This window comes from Notolepis coatsorum, assembly GCF_963971535.1.
Source record: "Notolepis coatsorum genome assembly, chromosome: 2".
NCBI classification, from domain to species: domain Eukaryota; kingdom Metazoa; phylum Chordata; class Actinopteri; order Aulopiformes; family Paralepididae; genus Notolepis; species Notolepis coatsorum.
The window spans coordinates 128,603,623-128,623,002 of record NC_140166.1 but is presented as its reverse complement, the minus strand read 5'-3'; the positions used below and the strand labels follow the sequence as shown (position 1 = coordinate 128,623,002).

Genomic DNA, 19,380 nt, shown 5'->3' with positions numbered 1-19,380 from the left:
AAGCGGACTCCACAACACTAGTTCCATTCGTGAGGAAAGGGGGTGGATTATATTGACGATGCTTGACAACAGAAGTTTAAACATAACTTCATATTTATTGGTTATTCATTTCTTTATATCATCCAGTTTCCATCTCCGTGTGATAAACTCTTCCTGTTTACATTCGAGTGTGACATCATCACTACGGCAGCTTTTAGACGATCAAAACGCAAACCTAGAACAAAACCCGAGGGGGGGGGGGGGGGGGGGGCTGGCTTTCTCTCTCTCTCTCGCCCTCTCTCGCTCTCTCTCTCTCTCTCTCTCTCTCTCTCTCTCTCTCTCTCTCTCTCTCTCTCTCTCTCTCTCTCTCTCTCTCTCTCTCTACATTCAATGATTTAAAGTAGCCAAACGTTACAGTATAAATACTAACTGGATAGTTGATGATATAAACATTTAATTTTATTATCTGAAATATTCTAAAATCATTAAGTCTGCTATAAACCATTATCCCTTTGTGTGTGATTATTATTTTCTCACAGTAGTGTATATATATATATATGTGTGTGTGTGTTTGGCTAAAGTGGATAGAAAACACAGTACTGTGCAAAAGTCTTAGGCACCCAAGAGTTTTTATATAAATGGTCTTAGATGTAAATAATTTTTTTTATTAGTGTCAGTAGACTACTCTTAGTACATTTTCATTAAATTATTTTTTAAAGCATCTTCATGGTTTAATAATGCAAACATATGTTGCAGGGACTTATTATAATCATCATATTGGCGTGACTGTATGCATCAAAGGGTTAAATCAAGCATTTTTAAGTGCTTTAGAGGAAATGTCAAAATATCGCGATATATATCGTGTATCGTGATATGGCCAAAACATATCGCGATACCATTTAGAGGCCATATCGCCCAGCCCTAACCTCATGGTACCAAAGCACCTCAAAGGCCCTAAAAACAAGACTACAAACATCACAAAACAAACTGGTCAGACTACTGCTTGACCTTACTCCTAAAACCCACCTCACCCCTGCCCACTTTGACAACCTAGGATGGCTTAGAGTAGACAACAGAGTACAACAACTTGCAATGGGCCTGGTCTACAAGATACACTACACCACTAAGATACCCATGTACATGTCGAAATACTTCCCAAAGGTCAGTGAATTCCATGTGAATTTCAACCCAGATTCGGCTCAAACAAGGGACTAAATTGGGGCCGGTCAGGTGGCGTAGCGGAGATCGTGCTCGTCACCAATGCAAGAGACTGCGGTCTCGACTCCAGCATTGCCTTGGCTTGGGCTGATCGCTTTCGTTTGGCTGGGTTAGGGGGAGGGAAGCCGTGGGTGGGAAACTGGCGTTGTGGACAGCGACGCCTACAGGTCAGGTCTGGGCGCTTGCTCAGCGGAGGCAGGACTTGAGGAAGGCAGCGTGACCTCCCACGCATTACACTTCACCAATGAGAGCCCTCGCTGCCAGGTGAGAAGAGAGCCACTGGCTGTACCGACCAGTAGGAGAACATGCGCACAACAACCAGGTAGGGGAGGGGGGGGGGGGAATTGGCACAACGACTAAATTGGGACGGGGAGAAAACAGAAAAAAATCGGAGAAAGAGAGATACAAAAAAAAAGGGGGACTAAACACGTTTAGCAATTATGCCACAAAATGTGGAACGCTCTACCCACAGCCGTAAAATAATGTGAATCCCTACCCTCCTTCAAAACCGCTCTCAAAGAGCACCTACGGGAGGCTGCAATTCGATATTGGCCCCGGTAAATGTCCTATCCCCCCCCTATCCACCCACCCAACCCCCTCCAATGTACAGTTTCTTCCCCCTCGAATGTATATATTTGTTTATGATCTCTTTCTCTTAAACAGTACTGTATTTGTATATCTTGTATGTCATAAATGTCTGGATGAAACAGTACTGTATATCTGTATGTCATGTATGTCATAAATGTCTTGATGAATTGAAAATGGGGGACCCTGATGAAAGCAAGACGAAAGTATTTTTCTGGTCTGCACCCCCTTAACAATTGTTTGTATTGAGCCATACTGTATTGTACCCATTCTGCAATCTGTTAAAGTTTTCAATCAATCAATCAATCAATCAATCAATCAATCAATCAATCAATCAATCAATCAATCAATCAATCAATCAGCAAGAGCCCTACATTCAAAAGCCTAGAGAAAGCTTGTCTTAAACTTGTCTTAAATCATCATCATGAATTATGCATGTGAAATTAATTATATTTAACTGCGTCCATGTGCACACCTTTGGAGACCTATTTCAGAAGCAACTGGAGACACACTGCACACTCCCCGCCTCTCCTACGTTACTGCACTGAAGAGCAGCCTTCACATATGCCAATTCCAGGAATATGATCTGTTCAAAAGTTGTTAGGAGTTGTCTTGGTTGTCATGGTATGATAAATACAAATGCAGTTAGTTACTGGTAACGGAGATGCTGAATATAAACGTGCATCGCAATGCTTTTGTTCTCCACACACCGTTCCAAATAAAAAAAAGAAATGATTATAAATATCTTTTGACAGGCGGTTAGGTGGCCGAGCGGAGATTGCGTTCGTCACCAACCCCGGAGCTGTGAGCTGGATTCGCCTGTTCGAATCCAGCTCACAGCTCCGGGGTTGTCACCAGCTTGGCTGGCCGTCTGCACTAATACAATTGGCTGTATTAGAGGGTGGGAGAAGCTGGCGGGGTGGGTCCGGGTCGTTGTAAACAGCGACTCCTACAGTTCGGTCGGGGCGCCTGCTAAGCGCGGATAGGACTTGAGGGGGATAGTGTGGTCCTCCCACACGCTACGCCCTCTCGATGAGAATCCGCGCTGCCAGGTGAAAAGAAGCGGTGATTGGCTGGACGTGTGTCGGAGGAAGCACGTGGTAGCCTCCACTCTCCCAGATGATCTGACTGTGGGGGGTAAGTGCGCAGCGACCAGGAAGGGACTGGGAATTGGCATAATTGGCACTAACATTGGGATGGGAGAAAATCGGAGGAAAATGGAGGGGGAAAAAGATCAATAAATATCTTTTGACGATGGACATGGTGGTTGTGTCAGTTTAATGATCAGACATGGAAAACTATGTTATTGGAACCGGGGCGGTGTCTTTGCTACTATGCCTACCTACTATGTCTATACTACTATGCACTTGAGACTGTGGCACTCAAGTTCGACACTGTTTGATGAACATTGTTACTGACCCTTAGCTGCCAGAGTTGTACCCTTCCTGGTGACTTGTTATACAGAACTTGTAAATCACTTTGGATAAGAGCGTCAGCTAAATTACTAAATGTAAATGATTGTTCAATGTCCCCCAGTTAACTTCAAACAGTTCACAAAACTTAGTTTAAATACAAATTTAAATAAAGAGAGAGAGCACAAGTACAGATGACAAGTACAGTATGAGTAGGTATAAATATATATGCATAATTAATTATATGTCAATATTAAATCAATTTGATGATATAAAATGCTGTAACTGATAATGCTGCCACAAATGGAATTAACAGAAATTGCATTTTCTTAAAATTATTTCTGTCCTAATTCCATTCTTAATTATTTCTGGAAAGTGGTGAAATTTTATTAGTACCATCCTGCACCCCGGTGTGTTACAATTATGTTCCAATAGAATATGATGATCATTGATTTGAAAAGTTTCCACTCCCACCTCCGATCATGTAAAACGATGAAGTTAGTCAGTGTTCAAATCAAGTCTCTACCTGTGTTAAATCTCCCCATAACGGCTCGTTTCATTCGGATACACACATGAAATCACGGAAGTGAAATGTGTACTTAATGCTTCATGTGCCTTATATCGATAACCAGACCTAATTATAGCCATCATGGGACAGTTTCTACTTTGGATTATGAAGATAGGCTATGGCAGGGGTAGGCAACCCTAGGCATGCGTGCCTGCATAGGCACGCGGGGGCATTTTCATAGACACAGGGGGCAGCATTAAAAAAAAATTATAATAATAAAAAAATTTACTTTTTTTTTTTTGCTTTGAAATATTATAGTGAAATATTTACACTGTTGTCGCATTTATCTTGTTGAAATCCTCCGACAGGTTCTTTTTACTACCACATATTTAATTGAGACCCTTTATTTGTTTATTATTTCAATTTAGCTGGAAATACATTGCTACATCATTCAGTAACATTTGCAGAGCCTTATAACAAAAACATTATTACGGTCACCATTGTGACCAGTGGGATTAATCAACAAATTGTATTATTTATTTTTCTATTTCATTGAACATTGCACATGTTAAAAGCCATTTTTTTACTCAAAATGTGAGTATTACCGAGTCAACTTGTGTTCTTAAAACAATGACAATAAACATAGTTTTATTAGGTTGAAATAATGTGGTTGTGTACTTAGTTTTCTGTTAACTTATTATGGATTGAAAACTGAAAACCTTAATGCACAGTAACTGAACTCAATATTTTTAAGTTCTGGTAACTTATTATTATTATTTTTTTTTACAGTGTAGTCTTGCGATCAATCAAAACGTATTTACACGATATACCTCACATTCACCCTCCATTCACATCCTGGTGTTCTCCTGGTGTTCTCCATTAGGCCTGTAAGTGGAGCTATGACAGCACACGTACAGTCCAAAAATGATTGGGCAAATGTGAGTGAAATGGTCGCACTGTATGCAGCTGTTTGTCTGCATTGCATTCCCCCCCCCCCCCCCCCCCAACTCAGATTTAGGGTTGATACAACCATCATAATAATATTGTTAATAATAACAATAACAATAACAATAATGATGTAATAATGTAAAAATGATCATTAAAAAGACCCGATTATGAGATAAAAAAATACGAATTAATTTTGCCGTGGGGGGGGGGGGGGGGGGGGGGGGGGCATAATCCCACGGGACAATGCATTGGTAACTTGTTTAAAATGACAATATATTCCCCTGTGAATATTAGGAATGCACCGATATGAACATTTGCGGCCAATACCGATACCGATTGTTCAACTAACACAATCGGCCGATACCGATACAGATATTTGTGGCAAAAAAAAATTTATATAAAAAAATAATTATCTTTTTAATGTTTTTGAAACTACTGTATATTTGTATGTCTCTAAATGTTTTGATGAATAAAAAATGGAGGACCCTTATGTAAAAAAGCCTTAAAGACTTTTTCTGGTCTTCATCCTCCAGTCTTAGCACTGTTGTTGTATTGAGCTGTACTGTATTGTACCCATTCTGCAATCTGTTAATAAAGTTTTCAATCAATCAATCAGACAAATGTATAGAAAAGCTTTTATTATAACCATATAACAAAAAATGATATTATTGTTTATGAAAATGTTTTAGCCCTATGCTTGACTATTATTTTAGGCATGGCAACAAATAAAATGAATAAATAAAATATTAAATAAATAAATAGGCTACACGTCTCTCTTTTTGTGTTACAAATTGTGCTCACCGATATGAACATAGGCCTCTTTACTTACTTAAAAAAGAAAACATCAAGAAATATGTTTATGGTATTCCATCATGCCATGTGTGTTTTTTATATATTTTATAATGCTCATGATTATTGCTGAAGTCTGAGTCATACAATACCCACTGGCTTTCGTAACCTAACAGACTAACTTGACTAAAAAGACTAAAACGTTTATGAGTTTTAAGAGTTTAAGAGACAGCACTCACTGTATCTCTCTCAAACAAAGCTCCATGTTTTCCAGTAATATCTCCATAATCTGAGTTTGCAATGCATGTGTCGTGTCAGGTACAACAGAACAATTTTGATTGACAGTCGATTCTGCCAATTACGTCACACCGCTTGCACCCACCTCCTGCTGTTCTTACCACCAATCGGCAAGCGCTTATTCGTTTTTTACTTCCGGGAAGTCCGCCATTGATCTGCACGAGAGAACCACAACAAACTTACCGTAGCTAATAACGTTAGCTCCCCGCGGCCCACGAGTAGGCTACCAGCGCTCCGCAGGAGTACTAAACGAGGCAAAATTATTTTGCTGCAACGAATGTTATAATAAAAGCTTTTCTATACATTTGTCTGATTGAAAACTTTATTAACAGATTGCAGAATGGGTACAATTCAGTACGGGCTCTCTGAGCAAAGAAAGGAAGTGAGAGATATGAATGAGTAATGCTTGCTGTGGTTGGGTAAATATGCTGATGTTATTGAACGTGTAACTATATAACGTTAATGCCACAAAACGAATGCCTTTGTTAATCATAAGTAACTTTGATGCAGTAGCATGTGTGTGTGGGGGCGGGGTTGTGCAGGTCGCTTGACTGAAACTTTTTTCAAAGTTTGAACGTGTGGACCAGATTGACGCGACACAAATTGACGGATATTTATCGGCCACTGCCATCGGCAAATCTGAGCTTATCGGCCGATAGGCCGATGGCAGTCAACAAGGCACTTATCGGCCGATACCGATACCCGACCGATATATCGGTGCACCCCTAGTGAATATTATTGCACGGATCGGAATACGGGCGTGCGCGTGGGAGTCAAAGATATTTTGACAGTGATATGCGAGTGGATGGAGCTTTGCGCGGTGTGTGTGTGTGTAAATGCGTGTGTTTCCCTGAGAGAAGCTCCTGTCCCTCTATCTCCCTCTCTCTATCTCTCTATCTCCCTCTCTCTCTCTATCTCTCTCTCTCGCTCACTCGTTCTCTGCCCCTCTCTGTCGGCACCCACTTGAGGAAGTGTCTGTATTTCCACTCGCTCTGTTGTTGAGCGAATGGTTGCGCTACAACCATAGAGGGGGCGTTACTGCAGATCAGCTCCTTGCTACGTAGGATAGCGAGTCAAATCAGAATAGCTTAGTTCACTGGGGGAGGATATTGTCTCAACTGAATTGGAGCAATCCGCCAAAATGAGAATTAGAGACACAGACCCCATTGATACAAACCCCCATTGCTAGGAAACAATGCTAAACACTGGAAACGGCCATTTATAAGACACAGGACCTTTAAGTAGTGTTACTGAATCTGTTACAGATTGAGCTTTCAAGTGTGTTAATGTTACTGTGTGTGTGTGTGTGTGTGTGTGTGTGTGTGTGTGTGTGTGTGTGTGTGTGTGTGTGTGTGTGTGTGTGTGTGTGTGTGTGTGTGTGTGTGTGTGTGTGTGTGTGTGTGTGTGTGTGTGTGTTCATTGCAGGCCTCTCCATATTGCCGTGGTGCACGGGGAGGAAGCTGTTGTGGGCAGACTGCTCCACCCGCTGGTACTGGCTCGCAGAGACCCGGACATATACAACAACCTACGACAGGTACACACACACGCACGCACACGCACGCACACACACACACACACACACACACACACACACACACACACACACACACACACACACACACACACACACACACACACACACACACACACACACACACACACACACACACACACACACACACACACACACACACACACACAAAGTGCATTGCTGTTGCACTATTGCTCTCCCCTGGAGAAGATTCGTTGACAAAATTCCAATTTTGTTCTACCCTCAGCCATCAGAAAGCACAAGGGATGATCTCGTGAATCTCTATGAAAGGTAGAATTAGGTCGCTTTCACATATAGTTTTGGTGGACTCGGTGCGGTTCTGGTGGTGAAGTTGCAACATTGTTGCATTCTTCATTTGGTTCGCCTGCGTTCACATAGCAATCTGTCAGGCGCACCAAACTATCTGAACAATGTCACGCGGTCGAAAAGGGTGCTCGTCTATTGGACAGTGGAAATGTGTGTGTGGCTGCGAGCCCGTGTGTGCGCGCGCGCGTGTGTGTGTGTCTGTGTGTGGACTGCGAGCTCTGTCTGACTCCAGATCAGCGGAGGCGAGTTGTTCTATTGAAGCCGATTACCACCATCCTCTCGCTAAACAACTTGTACACCACGTTGTTATATATATATAATAATAACAATATAATAAGCCGCGTTTTTTCTTCCTTCTTCCCAAGATGCACAGTTAGATATATAGATATATAGATAGATAGATAGATAGATAGATGCAGTGTGCTTGTTTTGCATTGAATGCTGCGAGCAGTGGTAATAATAAGCACTTCCTATATTTGGTTCGTGTTTGGTCCGATGAAGCGAACCGAGACCTACGTTTTCAGGCGGACCAGAGTTCGCCTGTTTGGTCCGGCGGACCGAGTTCGACTGCATTCACACAAACCCGAAAAACCGGACTATCGAATTCTGGTCCGATAATCCGGACCAAACAGCCCCTGTGTGAAAGCGACCTTAGTAATGCCATAAAACAGTGACCTCTAGGCAAAAGAGCCCTGCTTGGTATTTCGCTTCCAAGATGGCGACCGGCATAAGTAACTCTCATTCTCTATCGAAAAGGGCACTGGGCCTGTACGCAAGCCTGATTTTTGGGGGCCCTTTTTTTGGGCGGGGGGCCCCCTTTTTATGCTTTTTGGGGTTTTTTGGTGATCAAATATTGAAGGCACGCTGAGGAGGCTATGCAAACTGCAATGGAATACGGGGCATCTCTCTCTCTTTACCTAATATTTTGATTCTATCCTCACATCTTTCAGTTGGAAGGGCAGTCTATATGTGCAAAAATAAATAAATATTCATAATAAGGGCACTTTTTTATGAGGCACAAAAGGGCAGGTGCTCGAGCACCCTTTGAGCTCTATGTGTGCATGTGCCAGCTATCGATGGCCACACCTCAGACTCTGTCAAAAGAGGTCTGGAGAAATATAAGTTACTAAACGCCAACACACACATCAGACCAAAACAAAACATGAAATACCAACAAAATACCAAGCAGGGCTCTTTTGCCTATAGAGGTCACTGTTTGACGCCATTACAGATTCTACCTTTAAGAGACACTGGTTTAGTGTTACAGGTTTTTCCATTCAGTCCATCCTTATATTAGACATTATAACTTTACAATTACAGTAAGAAGGAATGGTGTAGGGGTTGTGATCCCCAGTACCCCTGCTGGCCAAGGCTTGAATCCCGCCGGAACCTTCTGTCCTGTGCCTCCTTGTTATGTACCAGGAGCCTGATCACTCCTGTGTCACTGTGCAGGCAGGCCTGATCACTCCTGTGTCACGGGGCATGCAGGTGAGGGCTGCCAATTAGCCAATTAGTGCTGATTGGTTACCTGCTGGGAGCTTTAAAGGCAGCCCTAGTAACACACATGCAGAGTCGGTGCTTAGAGGGAGAGCTGTCACATTCTTCCAGTCCGTGTCCGTTGGGTTTACATTAGTACATTAGTTTACATTTACATTAATAGTTCCTTGATATAGTAGCATTTTGAGTTAGAGCATAGGGTTTTGGTGTTGGTTTGCACATAGGTTGCGTACCCATGAGCCAGGGTCGTAACACTCCTCTACTCTGTCTCCCTCCCAGCCTTCCTGCTGACTCAGTAAACATAAGATACTAGGCGAGTGGACTGCCTGTAAAAAAACAACGCAGCTGGCACATCATACACTAGATGAATAATGAGGAAACTTCTACCACGGCTGCCGCTATACAAAACCTCACACACCTTTCCCTGACTTCACCCTGCGGCTCTCATGACAGTAACAGGGGGAGGAATGAAAGAGGAAGTCCTTGGTTTCCTGCTCGGCGATCACCCTTTACTGTACACCCAGTCACCTGCTGGTTATGTGATGTACTCATACCCTTCCTGGTTCGTCCACATGTCTTTTACCACGCACGCACGCACGCACACGCACGCACGCACGCACGCACGCACGCACGCACGCACGCACGCACGCACGCACGCACGCACGCACGCACGCACGCACGCACGCACACACACACACACACACACACACACACACACACACACACACACACACACACACACACACAGAGAGATGCTGGGAAGGACCCTCTGTTTTTCCCAGTATTCTGTTTTGTGGATGTGTGACGTGTATCAGGGGTTAAGATTAGGTAGAAAGTAAACCAGGAGAAACCGGACTGTTTGCAGGTTAGCTAACCAGCTAGCTCCTCTGTGCCATCCAGACAGACACTACGGTGGTCACCAGGCAACGGTCTGTGATGTGGTAACGAGGCTTTCAAATTTAATTCTTGTTGATTAATTTGACAGGTATTTGGCGCTTGGAGTTCATTTTGGGGCGATGCTTACAGCATTCAATAAATAAAATGTAAGACCTTCCCAAGCAGAAGTTAATACTATTTAATACTTTTTAAAGCCTTTTATTAGTAAATGTGAATTTAAGACATTTTAAGACTTCTTAACTCATTGGGCGCCAGACCCGAGTAAAGTCGGGTTATATTATCGTATAGCTTACGCTCTGCTCTCTTGGAACTATCCCTTTATCCAATCTAATAATAATAATATTAATAAATAATAATAATAAAAAAATTCTCCACATGTACACACCCATCCGCCTGGCCACACCCACATCCGCTCCTCTACATAAGCGGGGTCGTGGCCACACCAACAGCTCCTTCCCTATTTTCACCACCGTAAAGTGCCTGTATACACCACTTTAAGTTTAGTGCCGAAATAGTTGTTGGAAAGGAGCTACGTTGACATTGTATCTTCGTTTTTTTCTCTCTTGCAATTTTACGAAAAAAACGAAGAGATAATGTCTTCACCGTCGGAAGGTCTAGACCAGGGGTGCCCAACCGTTTTTGAACCAAGATCTACTTTTTTATTTACCACCTAGCCGAGAGCTACCAGCCAAAATTGTATATTGTAAGCCGTCATTTGAGGCTTTATAAAAGCAGCATAATGAACACAAATCTGTCAGTGCTGAGTCCGACCTCATCTTAAATAACAAACAGCATTGCTTGTTGTAGTTAACAAGGAGAGGCAGAGTTGATTTTGCCAATATTATTTTTTTTTATTTTTTTTTATAATCTAATTTTATTAATCGAGATCTACTTGAAATCAGCCCGCGATCTACCTGTCGATCGCGATCGACTGGTTGGGCACCACTGGTCTAGACGCTCACAACGTTACCCTCCACCAGCGCTTCACTATCGCCGCGTCCTCCGTGCATCGTGGGGTGTCTCTGGCTCCGTGGTCGTGGCAGCCAGGTGCGCCTGGGCGGCGCCCGGTGGTGAGTTAGCCTCGCAGAGGGGCTGTTGAGCCTCCATCTCCTGTGAGATGGCCGGGTTCCGGCCCTGGTTCCCCCGCCAGTGGACAGTTGACCGATAGGCAGACAGCTGCTCTGGTGGCCGAGGATTTGCGTCGCAGACTCTTCGCGTCGGCTCGCTCTCGTCGTAAGGAGGCGAGCAGCAGGGGTGAACGGCCTGGTTTTAGTCTTGCGCTGGAGCCGGACGAGAGTTCTCTTGCCTCTTCTCCATTTCCGATGGAAACTGAGGATTACATGGAGGGGGCGGGAGCTCTCTTGTTCGAAGCCCCAGTAGAGACGTATCACTCCCCCTCGGGGAGTGGCAGGGAGTGCTGCGTCTCCTTGGGGTCCCTTGTACTCCAGGGTTGGGTTAGTACCTCCGACCCCGAGACAAGATGCCCAGTTATCTGCCGTGTCGGACGTTGGCGCCCGAGGCAGCCTCCCGTACGCGAGGGACGCGAGTGACGTGGAGGGAGGCAAGGGGAGTTGCTTGCCTTGTTCCCCGAACTCATGGCGGCAGCCGCTAATGGCGTGGCGTTGCCGCAGCCACTGCCGGCACCTGTTCCTGATGACATGATAGGTCATCTCTGGCAACGTCGTCCTGTGAGAGAGACAGGCGTTGTCTGCCCATTCTTCCCAGCAATGGAGGCCTACGTGGCACAGGGACAGATAATCTCCCGCATCGTTGGCCTTACCCCCGCCTACGTGCCAGCCATGCGGGTGGTGGGTTTGGTCCAGGGGCTAAAGGACGGGGTGCCTCGGCTTGGCATCCATACTTTGTCCCGAAATGGTGTGGGAGCCATTAAGAAAGCCGGTTCTCCAGGGGAAATCGGCTAGGCAGTTGGCAAACTGGATTGACCAGGTGTACATCGGCGCGACTCAGAGCCCTGCTGCGACCTCCAACATCGCGCAGCTGGCGCACTACATGTCGGGGCTGATGGCGGGCGGGTCGGTATTGGATGACCATCAACGATACCTTCACGCCCAGGCGGCTGGAGCCATCCTGCACCTTTCCCAGCTGCAGGCGATAGCCGCCGGGAAGGAGCGCGCCCTGGCCACTCTCGTCCAGCGCCACCTTTGGCTGGAGCAGGCGCGGGTGCCCCCCCCCCCACATATGATTTTTGTTATTAAATAAAAAAGTCCCTCCTGGTGACAAAACGTGTGTTTATTCACTATATATTGGGGATACAATGTATAACCCTCACCTAGCTGTGGGGTTGTGTGTTTGCTTAGGGAGTAGGGCAGTTTTCTTTGAACATTGTTATCTGGTCACTGTGTGTGCTTAGCAAGGCCTGTGGCTAGCACTCGGTCAGAAGACTTGTCTTCTCTCATCATGAAAAGACGGTGTTGTTCTTGCAGTAGTAAGAGTGAACTTTACCTTTTTTTATCTGAGGGGGTTGTGTGTATTCTGTTACGTTTGGGAAACATGGCATTGAGTCCACAACTAGGTTAAAGTGTTAGCCTGCAGAAGTAATCACATATGTAGCTTGTACCGAGGTCTTTGGACCCTCTCTTTAACGTCTGTTGTTTTTTTCTTTACTTGGTAAAGTATGAAAACGCGGGTGGCGTGTTCGTACATGAGCCTAAAGCCGTGTATAAAAACCAGTTTTTTACGCAAACGAGTTTATCGTCTGTGGCTGGCGTGCAACTGTTAAGCTTATCCTAGAGGATATACTATTTCATGTAGCATGCTTGATAACTGGTATCATGCGCTGCATGTTGTTTTCATCGTATCCGGGGTATGGGGTCATGGGGGGTGAACTGATAAACCCCTCCCCCTTTTTACTGATTGGCCAGGGGGTTGGACCTCCTGTTCTTCGGTCTTCCTGTCACGCTGTGGGGTCAGCGCGTCACAGGGAGGGGAAAGGGGGGGGGGGGGAGGGAGTTCCCTGGTCCCACGCCATATTTGGACAGGTGGGTCACGGAATTTCCCCGGCCATAGAATACGTCACTGGGCGCGTTTCTATTGGTCATGAGACCACATGAGCACACACACAACACGCACGCTGTGCACTAGCAGCCACTTTAACACTTTAACATGAGCGGGCACACACTCATGCCGCACTCACCCACACTTATTGCCAAAAGGAAAGGCCACTTTAAATTAGTATAGCAACAGTAACAGTGTATTGCACTACCAAAGCTACCTAGCATGTCCTATATGCTCTGTAAATAACTATGTACAGATACCGAGATGTCACACCATGTTACCTGTTACCTGTTTATTGCACAATGTTTTTTTTTATTGGATTCTATTATATGTTGTACCACTGTATTGCACATTGTTGCGGGCAAGACCACCCGCATTTCATTGTATACTTGTATGCCGTGACAAATAAAACTCTTGACTTGACTTGACTTGACTTCTGTGAGTTCTTTCAGGCTCCATATTGTGGACCACTGTCATTGTCAAGATTGGGTGATGCGGTGCGTTGGAAACTGTTCGTTTTCTGCTCTGCTCTCTATTTGAATATGTGTTGAGCTTTTGGTCACGTCGTCCCAGGCGGCATGGAGGGAACGTTGTCTGGTTTCTTATTAGAATTACCATTGATGTGTTTTTTGGGTCTCAGCGTGTACATAGCGCTGGCCCTGGGTGCTTTCGGTGTGGAACCACGCCATGGGCTGGCGCGCCTTGGTTGCTCATTCATAGAAACTGTGTTTTTTTTATACGAGCGACTGGGATGGAGATTTTATTTCTTCCGAGCGCCAGTGTACTAGGTTAGTCTCGACGACTCACGCTCATCTCCGGGGGGAGATGACGGAGTAGATCAAAGCATTGGCGGAGGGGTCTCACGCCCATGGGGTGGGCCACCGGGTACGGTGCGTTCGTGTTCTGACCGTCTTGGTGGCGCTCTCTGTGATGTTTTGGATCGACATGCGTACCTACCCCCCTCTTAGGACTGGGGATGGCGGCGTGACTAGGACACGGGACTGGTTCTGGTCTCGCCGGACCAGGTCAGTTAACCCGTTGTCCGCCAGGGCGCAGATCTGCTGTTCTGGTACCCTGAAGGACTTTGTGCTTTTCCGAGCGTCGCGGGGATTGATATTATGGATGTGTGTGCTTGGTCCATATTGTGTTGTACTTTGCGCTGTGCTAAGGGGCCTGGTCCTTCTCCATTCATTTTCGCCCCTCCCTTCCCATGCTGGGCAGGGCTGGGAGGGGGCTGTCGAGGAGGTTTTCTATTGAACCCCTCTGGCATCCCTGTGTACGTCCCGGTCCGCCGGGCCCAGGTCCGAACTCGTTCTCGTCGACCTGTTGGCCTGGGTTAACCCCTTTTTGAAAACTGAAACACTTGTACTGCCTGTATAGCCGGTGTATACTCGCAGTTGTGTTTCTGAGTTTTTTCTTGGGGGGGTTAAGGGAACAACCGCCTCCTGTTTAACTAAACAGAGGGGGGTGGTTGATTCCCCGGTGAGTTGGTAGCAGAGTCGACTCTCGGGTTGAGGCCGGGCTTGACCCCTGCCCGCGAGTGTGCCCCTGCACCTTTCATGACGTCTGCCAATCATGTCAGCCTTCTCCTGGACCTCGACCTCTCTGAGGGGTCGGGTTTGTGGAGGTTGCGACATGGTGCACAGCATACCGAACGCCCCTTCCGCCGGGGTGCTGTTTCACAGTAGACCCCTTAGGCGCCTGTCTAGTCCGCAGCGCTCCGGGCACAGGTCGAGTTATGCTCTTGGGGCCTGTTGCCTGGATTGAGGGATCAACCTCTTTGGGGGTTGTCTCCCCGGTGCGCCGACTGGCCCCACAGTATTGTGGGGGTATAGCCTCTGTGGAGTGCTTCAGGGCGGCGTGCCGTAGGGGGGAAGGGCCTGCTCTTGCATTGGGCCCTGTCCGATACGCTGGCGATGTGGGGGGTGGTATCACCAGTGACCGTCTGGTGGGGTCTCGATGCTGCGGCATCGTTGGCTCACCGGACCCCTTTTTTCAGGGGATCCTGGCCCTCAGGCTGTTCTTGGGGCTGGGTCCTCCTCCGCGCTCCGCTGTTACGGCCTTGCCACAGGGTTGGGTTCCTGACCTTTGACCCCGTGATGTTGGGGGCTGTGACGGGGGTGTTTTTCTTCCTGTTCGTTCCCTGGTGGCATGTGGGATGTAGTGATGTGACGATTCATCGATTTGCATCGGTGCGCCGGCATACACGTTCACGATGCGAGTGCACCGGTGGAATAAGTCCGCATCGGCAAAATTGCAGGCTGAACTCGCGATGCATCTTGTTGTAGCGCCTTTGCATCGCTCAAAACCGATGCATTCATATAATTTCCTCTCATCCACTTCTGTCAGCAGTGCACTGTGACTGCACACACAGCAGATACTATTGCTAAGGCGAGAGCCGCGTCACAGTTAACAGTGGAAGTGGAGGAGGAGACATGAATAGAATTTATCAACATGGCTAATGCTAGTTAGCCGTTCAGCTAACGCTAAACTAGTGTCTAACTAACTAACTAACTAACTAACTAACTAACTAACTAACTAACTAACTAACGTGACTCTGCAACACCAGTTCCATTAGTGAGGAGGGGGGGGGGGGTATATTGAAGACGCTTGACAACAGGGGTTCAAATATTCACATTTATTGGCTATTAGTTTCTTAATTATATCGCTTCATGCATCGGGCATATCCAGGCAGGCTCTGTGTGTTGTTGACATGTGGACAATTCCTAGTCTAGTGTGTGTGACATCATCAACTGTCGACGGCAACTCAGACGGGGAGGGGCTCTCTCTCTCTCTCTCTCTCTCTCTCTCTCTCTCTCTCTCTCTCTCTCTCTCTCTCTCTCTCTCTCTCTCCCCCTCTCTCTCTCTGTTCAATGATTTAAAGTGGCCAAACGTTACAATATAAATAACAAAATAAATAAATAAATAAATAAATCATTAAGTCTGCTATAAGCCATTATCCCTTTGTGTATGATTATTATTGTCTCACAGTAGTGTGTATATACATTGTGTGTGTGTTTTTAGCTAAAGTGGATAGAAAAGACAGTTTATGGCACCCAAGAGTTTTTATATAAATTGTCTTACAGTAGATTATTTAATTTTTAATAATAATATAAGCTGCATATAAGGAATACAACCAAATTCTCTGTCATACCATAAAGTTGTATCATTATTTTGCATCGTGTTGAATGTGTTATATGAGTATAGCACTGAGGACCCCGTGGTCTTCGCCTTCGGTGGTGAAAGACTTGGGAAGGAGCTGTTGGTGTGGCCACGACCCCGCTTATGTAGAGGAGCGGGTGTGGGTGTGGCCAGGCGGATGGGTGTGTACATGTGGAGAAAAATTATTCATTATTAGATTGGATAAAGGGATAGTTCCAAGAGAGCAGAGTGCTCGCTATACTCATATAACTATGGTGGAGTATAGTCGGGTTTTCATCATTTTTTCTTTTATTCGAAAAACGACCCCCCCCCCCCCCCCTTTCATGCATTCATGATGAAACATAATACCTATTATATACCTTTGATTTGGAAATAGTAGCATGTCCAGGCGAGCAACGCCAACACTTTTAGTAAAATTCACATATCGCTCCATAGCACAGTTACCAGGAATTAGCCAGGATGCGTGTATGCTTTTACCAACGCATTTGTGTTTCCGGGTTCCCGTTTTGCGCTCTGATTGGCCACTGACCTACATGTGTACGCCCCCCCTCGATATCGCCTTTGGGGCGTGAGATATGAAGACACAGACATAGCCATAACGCAATGCTCAGAAAAGTGAAAATTAAACGTTGTTGTTTTCCTTAAGTGTAACTGTAGCCTTAGGCTATGTTTAGACGGAGAGAGTCTGAACAGAAACCGCAAAAGTCGTCTTGCGGTCTCACTTTTAATTTTGCGTTTAGACTAGCGTTTTGGGATGGAATTCTCCGTGCAGACGAGGCTGTAACGACTCGAGACGACTGAGCCCCGCTGTCACACGATTGGCGCATATGTCACATGACGTGCTGTGAAGACCCGCCCTACTCTGCCTCTGATTCGCAGACTGTGGGTGGGGAATGTGATTGGACCAAAGCAGAGTCACTCACAGACAGTGGGTCCAGTCACGCCGCGGGACAGATTCTTGTGTATTTAAAAGTACTGCCAATGTAGCCTTCAGGTGATCGCCATGGATAGAATCAGACATGCTTTGTTTACGCTTCTAGGCTACTGGCGCATGCCTGTGATGTAAGCAGTACGCGCGACAAGGAGCCTTGACAACCCTTTCGTCATCGTTTTATGCGGTTTGACAGTTTAGATGAGAGCGCAAGGTTTATCGTTTCTAGGAATTCCACCCTGGAAGGTAGTCTCACTTTTTTTGCCGTTTCACCCCGTAAAAACGCAGTTTCCGTATAAACGAAAGGCACATCCGAAAAAATATTTTTGCGGATTCACCTGCTAGAGTTTCCGTCTAAACAGGGCCTTAGTCAGGGGAGTGCCATGGTTCCTCCATAGAGCCCCGTTCTACTGATTATGGCGCAGCGGCTCGTGCAGGTCCGGGGTGACTTAGTCACGTGACTCAGTTGGTATTGCTGATTGGCTCGAACACAGTATGTTTGCAAACAGCGAACAGGTCTATACTGCTACAGAATTACTATTATTCTTCTTCTTCTTCTTTCATTAAGGTTCCCCTTGGCTTGACACCATGGTGGCAACTCGTCTTCCTGGTGTATGACATACTATAGCAGCTCAAGTCACATGGTCAATTAACAGCGACACAGAGGAAAGACGTTAAAAGTATGACGGTCACTATCCATCTCACGATATTATCTTTTGCAACGAGTAAAGTTTGGTAGAGTTGTATGTTTGTGGTGGATATTGAAAAAAAAATAACAAAAACTATTTCGCACTTTTGCAACTCATCATGTTCAATGTTGTGATGTTTTTTGGTTTGTGTGTGTTTAGTTTTTCATGAAGCCCAATAAGTGTGTGGTTGTGGCATGTGTGTGTTTATGTGAGTCTCCAATGTGTGTGTGTGTGTGTGTCTGTATGTGGGTGTGTGTGTGTGTTTTAGTTGTTTTAGTAGCCTCGTTCCGCAAAGTCTCATGACCCCCCCCCCCCCCTCTCTCTCTCTTGCTCTGGGCTGTTTCTCACATACCTTGTTCTGAGGTTCAGAGGGTAAGAATCAGGACTTTCCCCTCCACTGTCTGCACTATTCTCTCTCTCTCTCTCTCGTCTCTCTCTCTCTCTCTCTCTCGTCTCTCTCTCTCTCTCTCTCTCTCTCTCTCTCTCTCTCTCTCTCTCTCTCTCTCTCTCTCTCTCTCTTCTCCCTCCTTGATATCTTAAGACACTTTAGGTTCCTCTAAGATGTCATGATAAACTGTCTGATAACATCAGCGTCACACATTTCATCCACAATAACGTCAGGGCTTAGAAAGAATGTTGTTCCATACCAGCCTATAGAACAGCCTCTGTCTCCCTGTAGCGTTGACAGCAGGGGCCGGGTTGTTCCAGGTAGCCTACAGTAAACACACACGCACGCACGCACATCACGTGCTTATCAGTGTCTGGCTGAGCCATTGGCCCAGCAGGGCTTTTATTTTCCTCCTTCATGACAAGAAGCCTGCACTCTTCCTCTCCTCTCCTCTCCTTTCCTCTCCTCTCCTCTCCTCTCCTCTCCTCTCCTCTCCTCTCCTCTCCTCTCCTCTCCTCTCCTCTCCTCTCCTCTCCTCTCCTCTCCTCTCCTCTCCTCTCCTCTCTCTCCTCTGCTCTCTTCTCCTCTCCTCTCCTCTCCTCTCCTCTCCTCTCCTCTGCTCTCTTCTCCTCTCCTCTCCTCTCTCCTCTCCCTCTCCTCTCCTCTCCTCTCCTCTCCTCTCCGCTCCTCTCCTCTCCTCTCTTCTCCTCTCCTCCTCTCCTCTCCTCTCCTCTCCTCTCCTCTGCTCTCTTCTCCTCTCCTCTCCTCTCCTCTCCTCTCCCTCTCCTCTCCTCCTCTCCTCTCTCTCCGCTCCTCTCCTCTCCTCTCCTCTCTTCTCCTCTCCTCCTCTCCTCTCCTCTCCTCTCCTCTCCTCTCCTCTCCTCTCCTCTCCTCTCCTCTCCTCTGCTCTGCTCTGCTCCTCTCCTCTGCTCTCTTCTCCTCTCCTCTCCTCTCTTCTCCTCTCCTCCTCTCCTCTCTCCTCTCCTCTCCTCTCCTCTCCTCTGCTCTGCTCTGCTCCTCTCCTCTGCTCTCTTCTCCTATCCTCTCCTCTCCTCTCCTCTCCTCTCCTCTCCTCTCCTCTCCTCCTGCTGCTCCACTCATTTTGCAGGAATGCGAGTGAGCAAGGGACAGCCTGTAGGGGAGAGGGAAGGGGTTTTCCCTCTCTTATCCTGTCTTTCCCCAGGACTCCCCTCTATCGCTTCTGTAT

General features: G+C 46.3%; 1 protein-coding gene across 1 annotated transcript in view; it reads left to right on the top strand.

The window, feature by feature from the left end:
* The window catches only part of bcl3 (BCL3 transcription coactivator), an 80,586-nt gene that overhangs the window by 42,468 nt on the left and 18,738 nt on the right, over positions 1–19,380 (top strand). Inside the window, exon 3 of the mRNA XM_084307936.1 lies at positions 7,162–7,270. Within this exon, the coding sequence (XP_084164062.1) occupies positions 7,162–7,270 (109 nt within the window). The remainder of the gene's footprint in view (positions 1–7,161; positions 7,271–19,380) is intronic.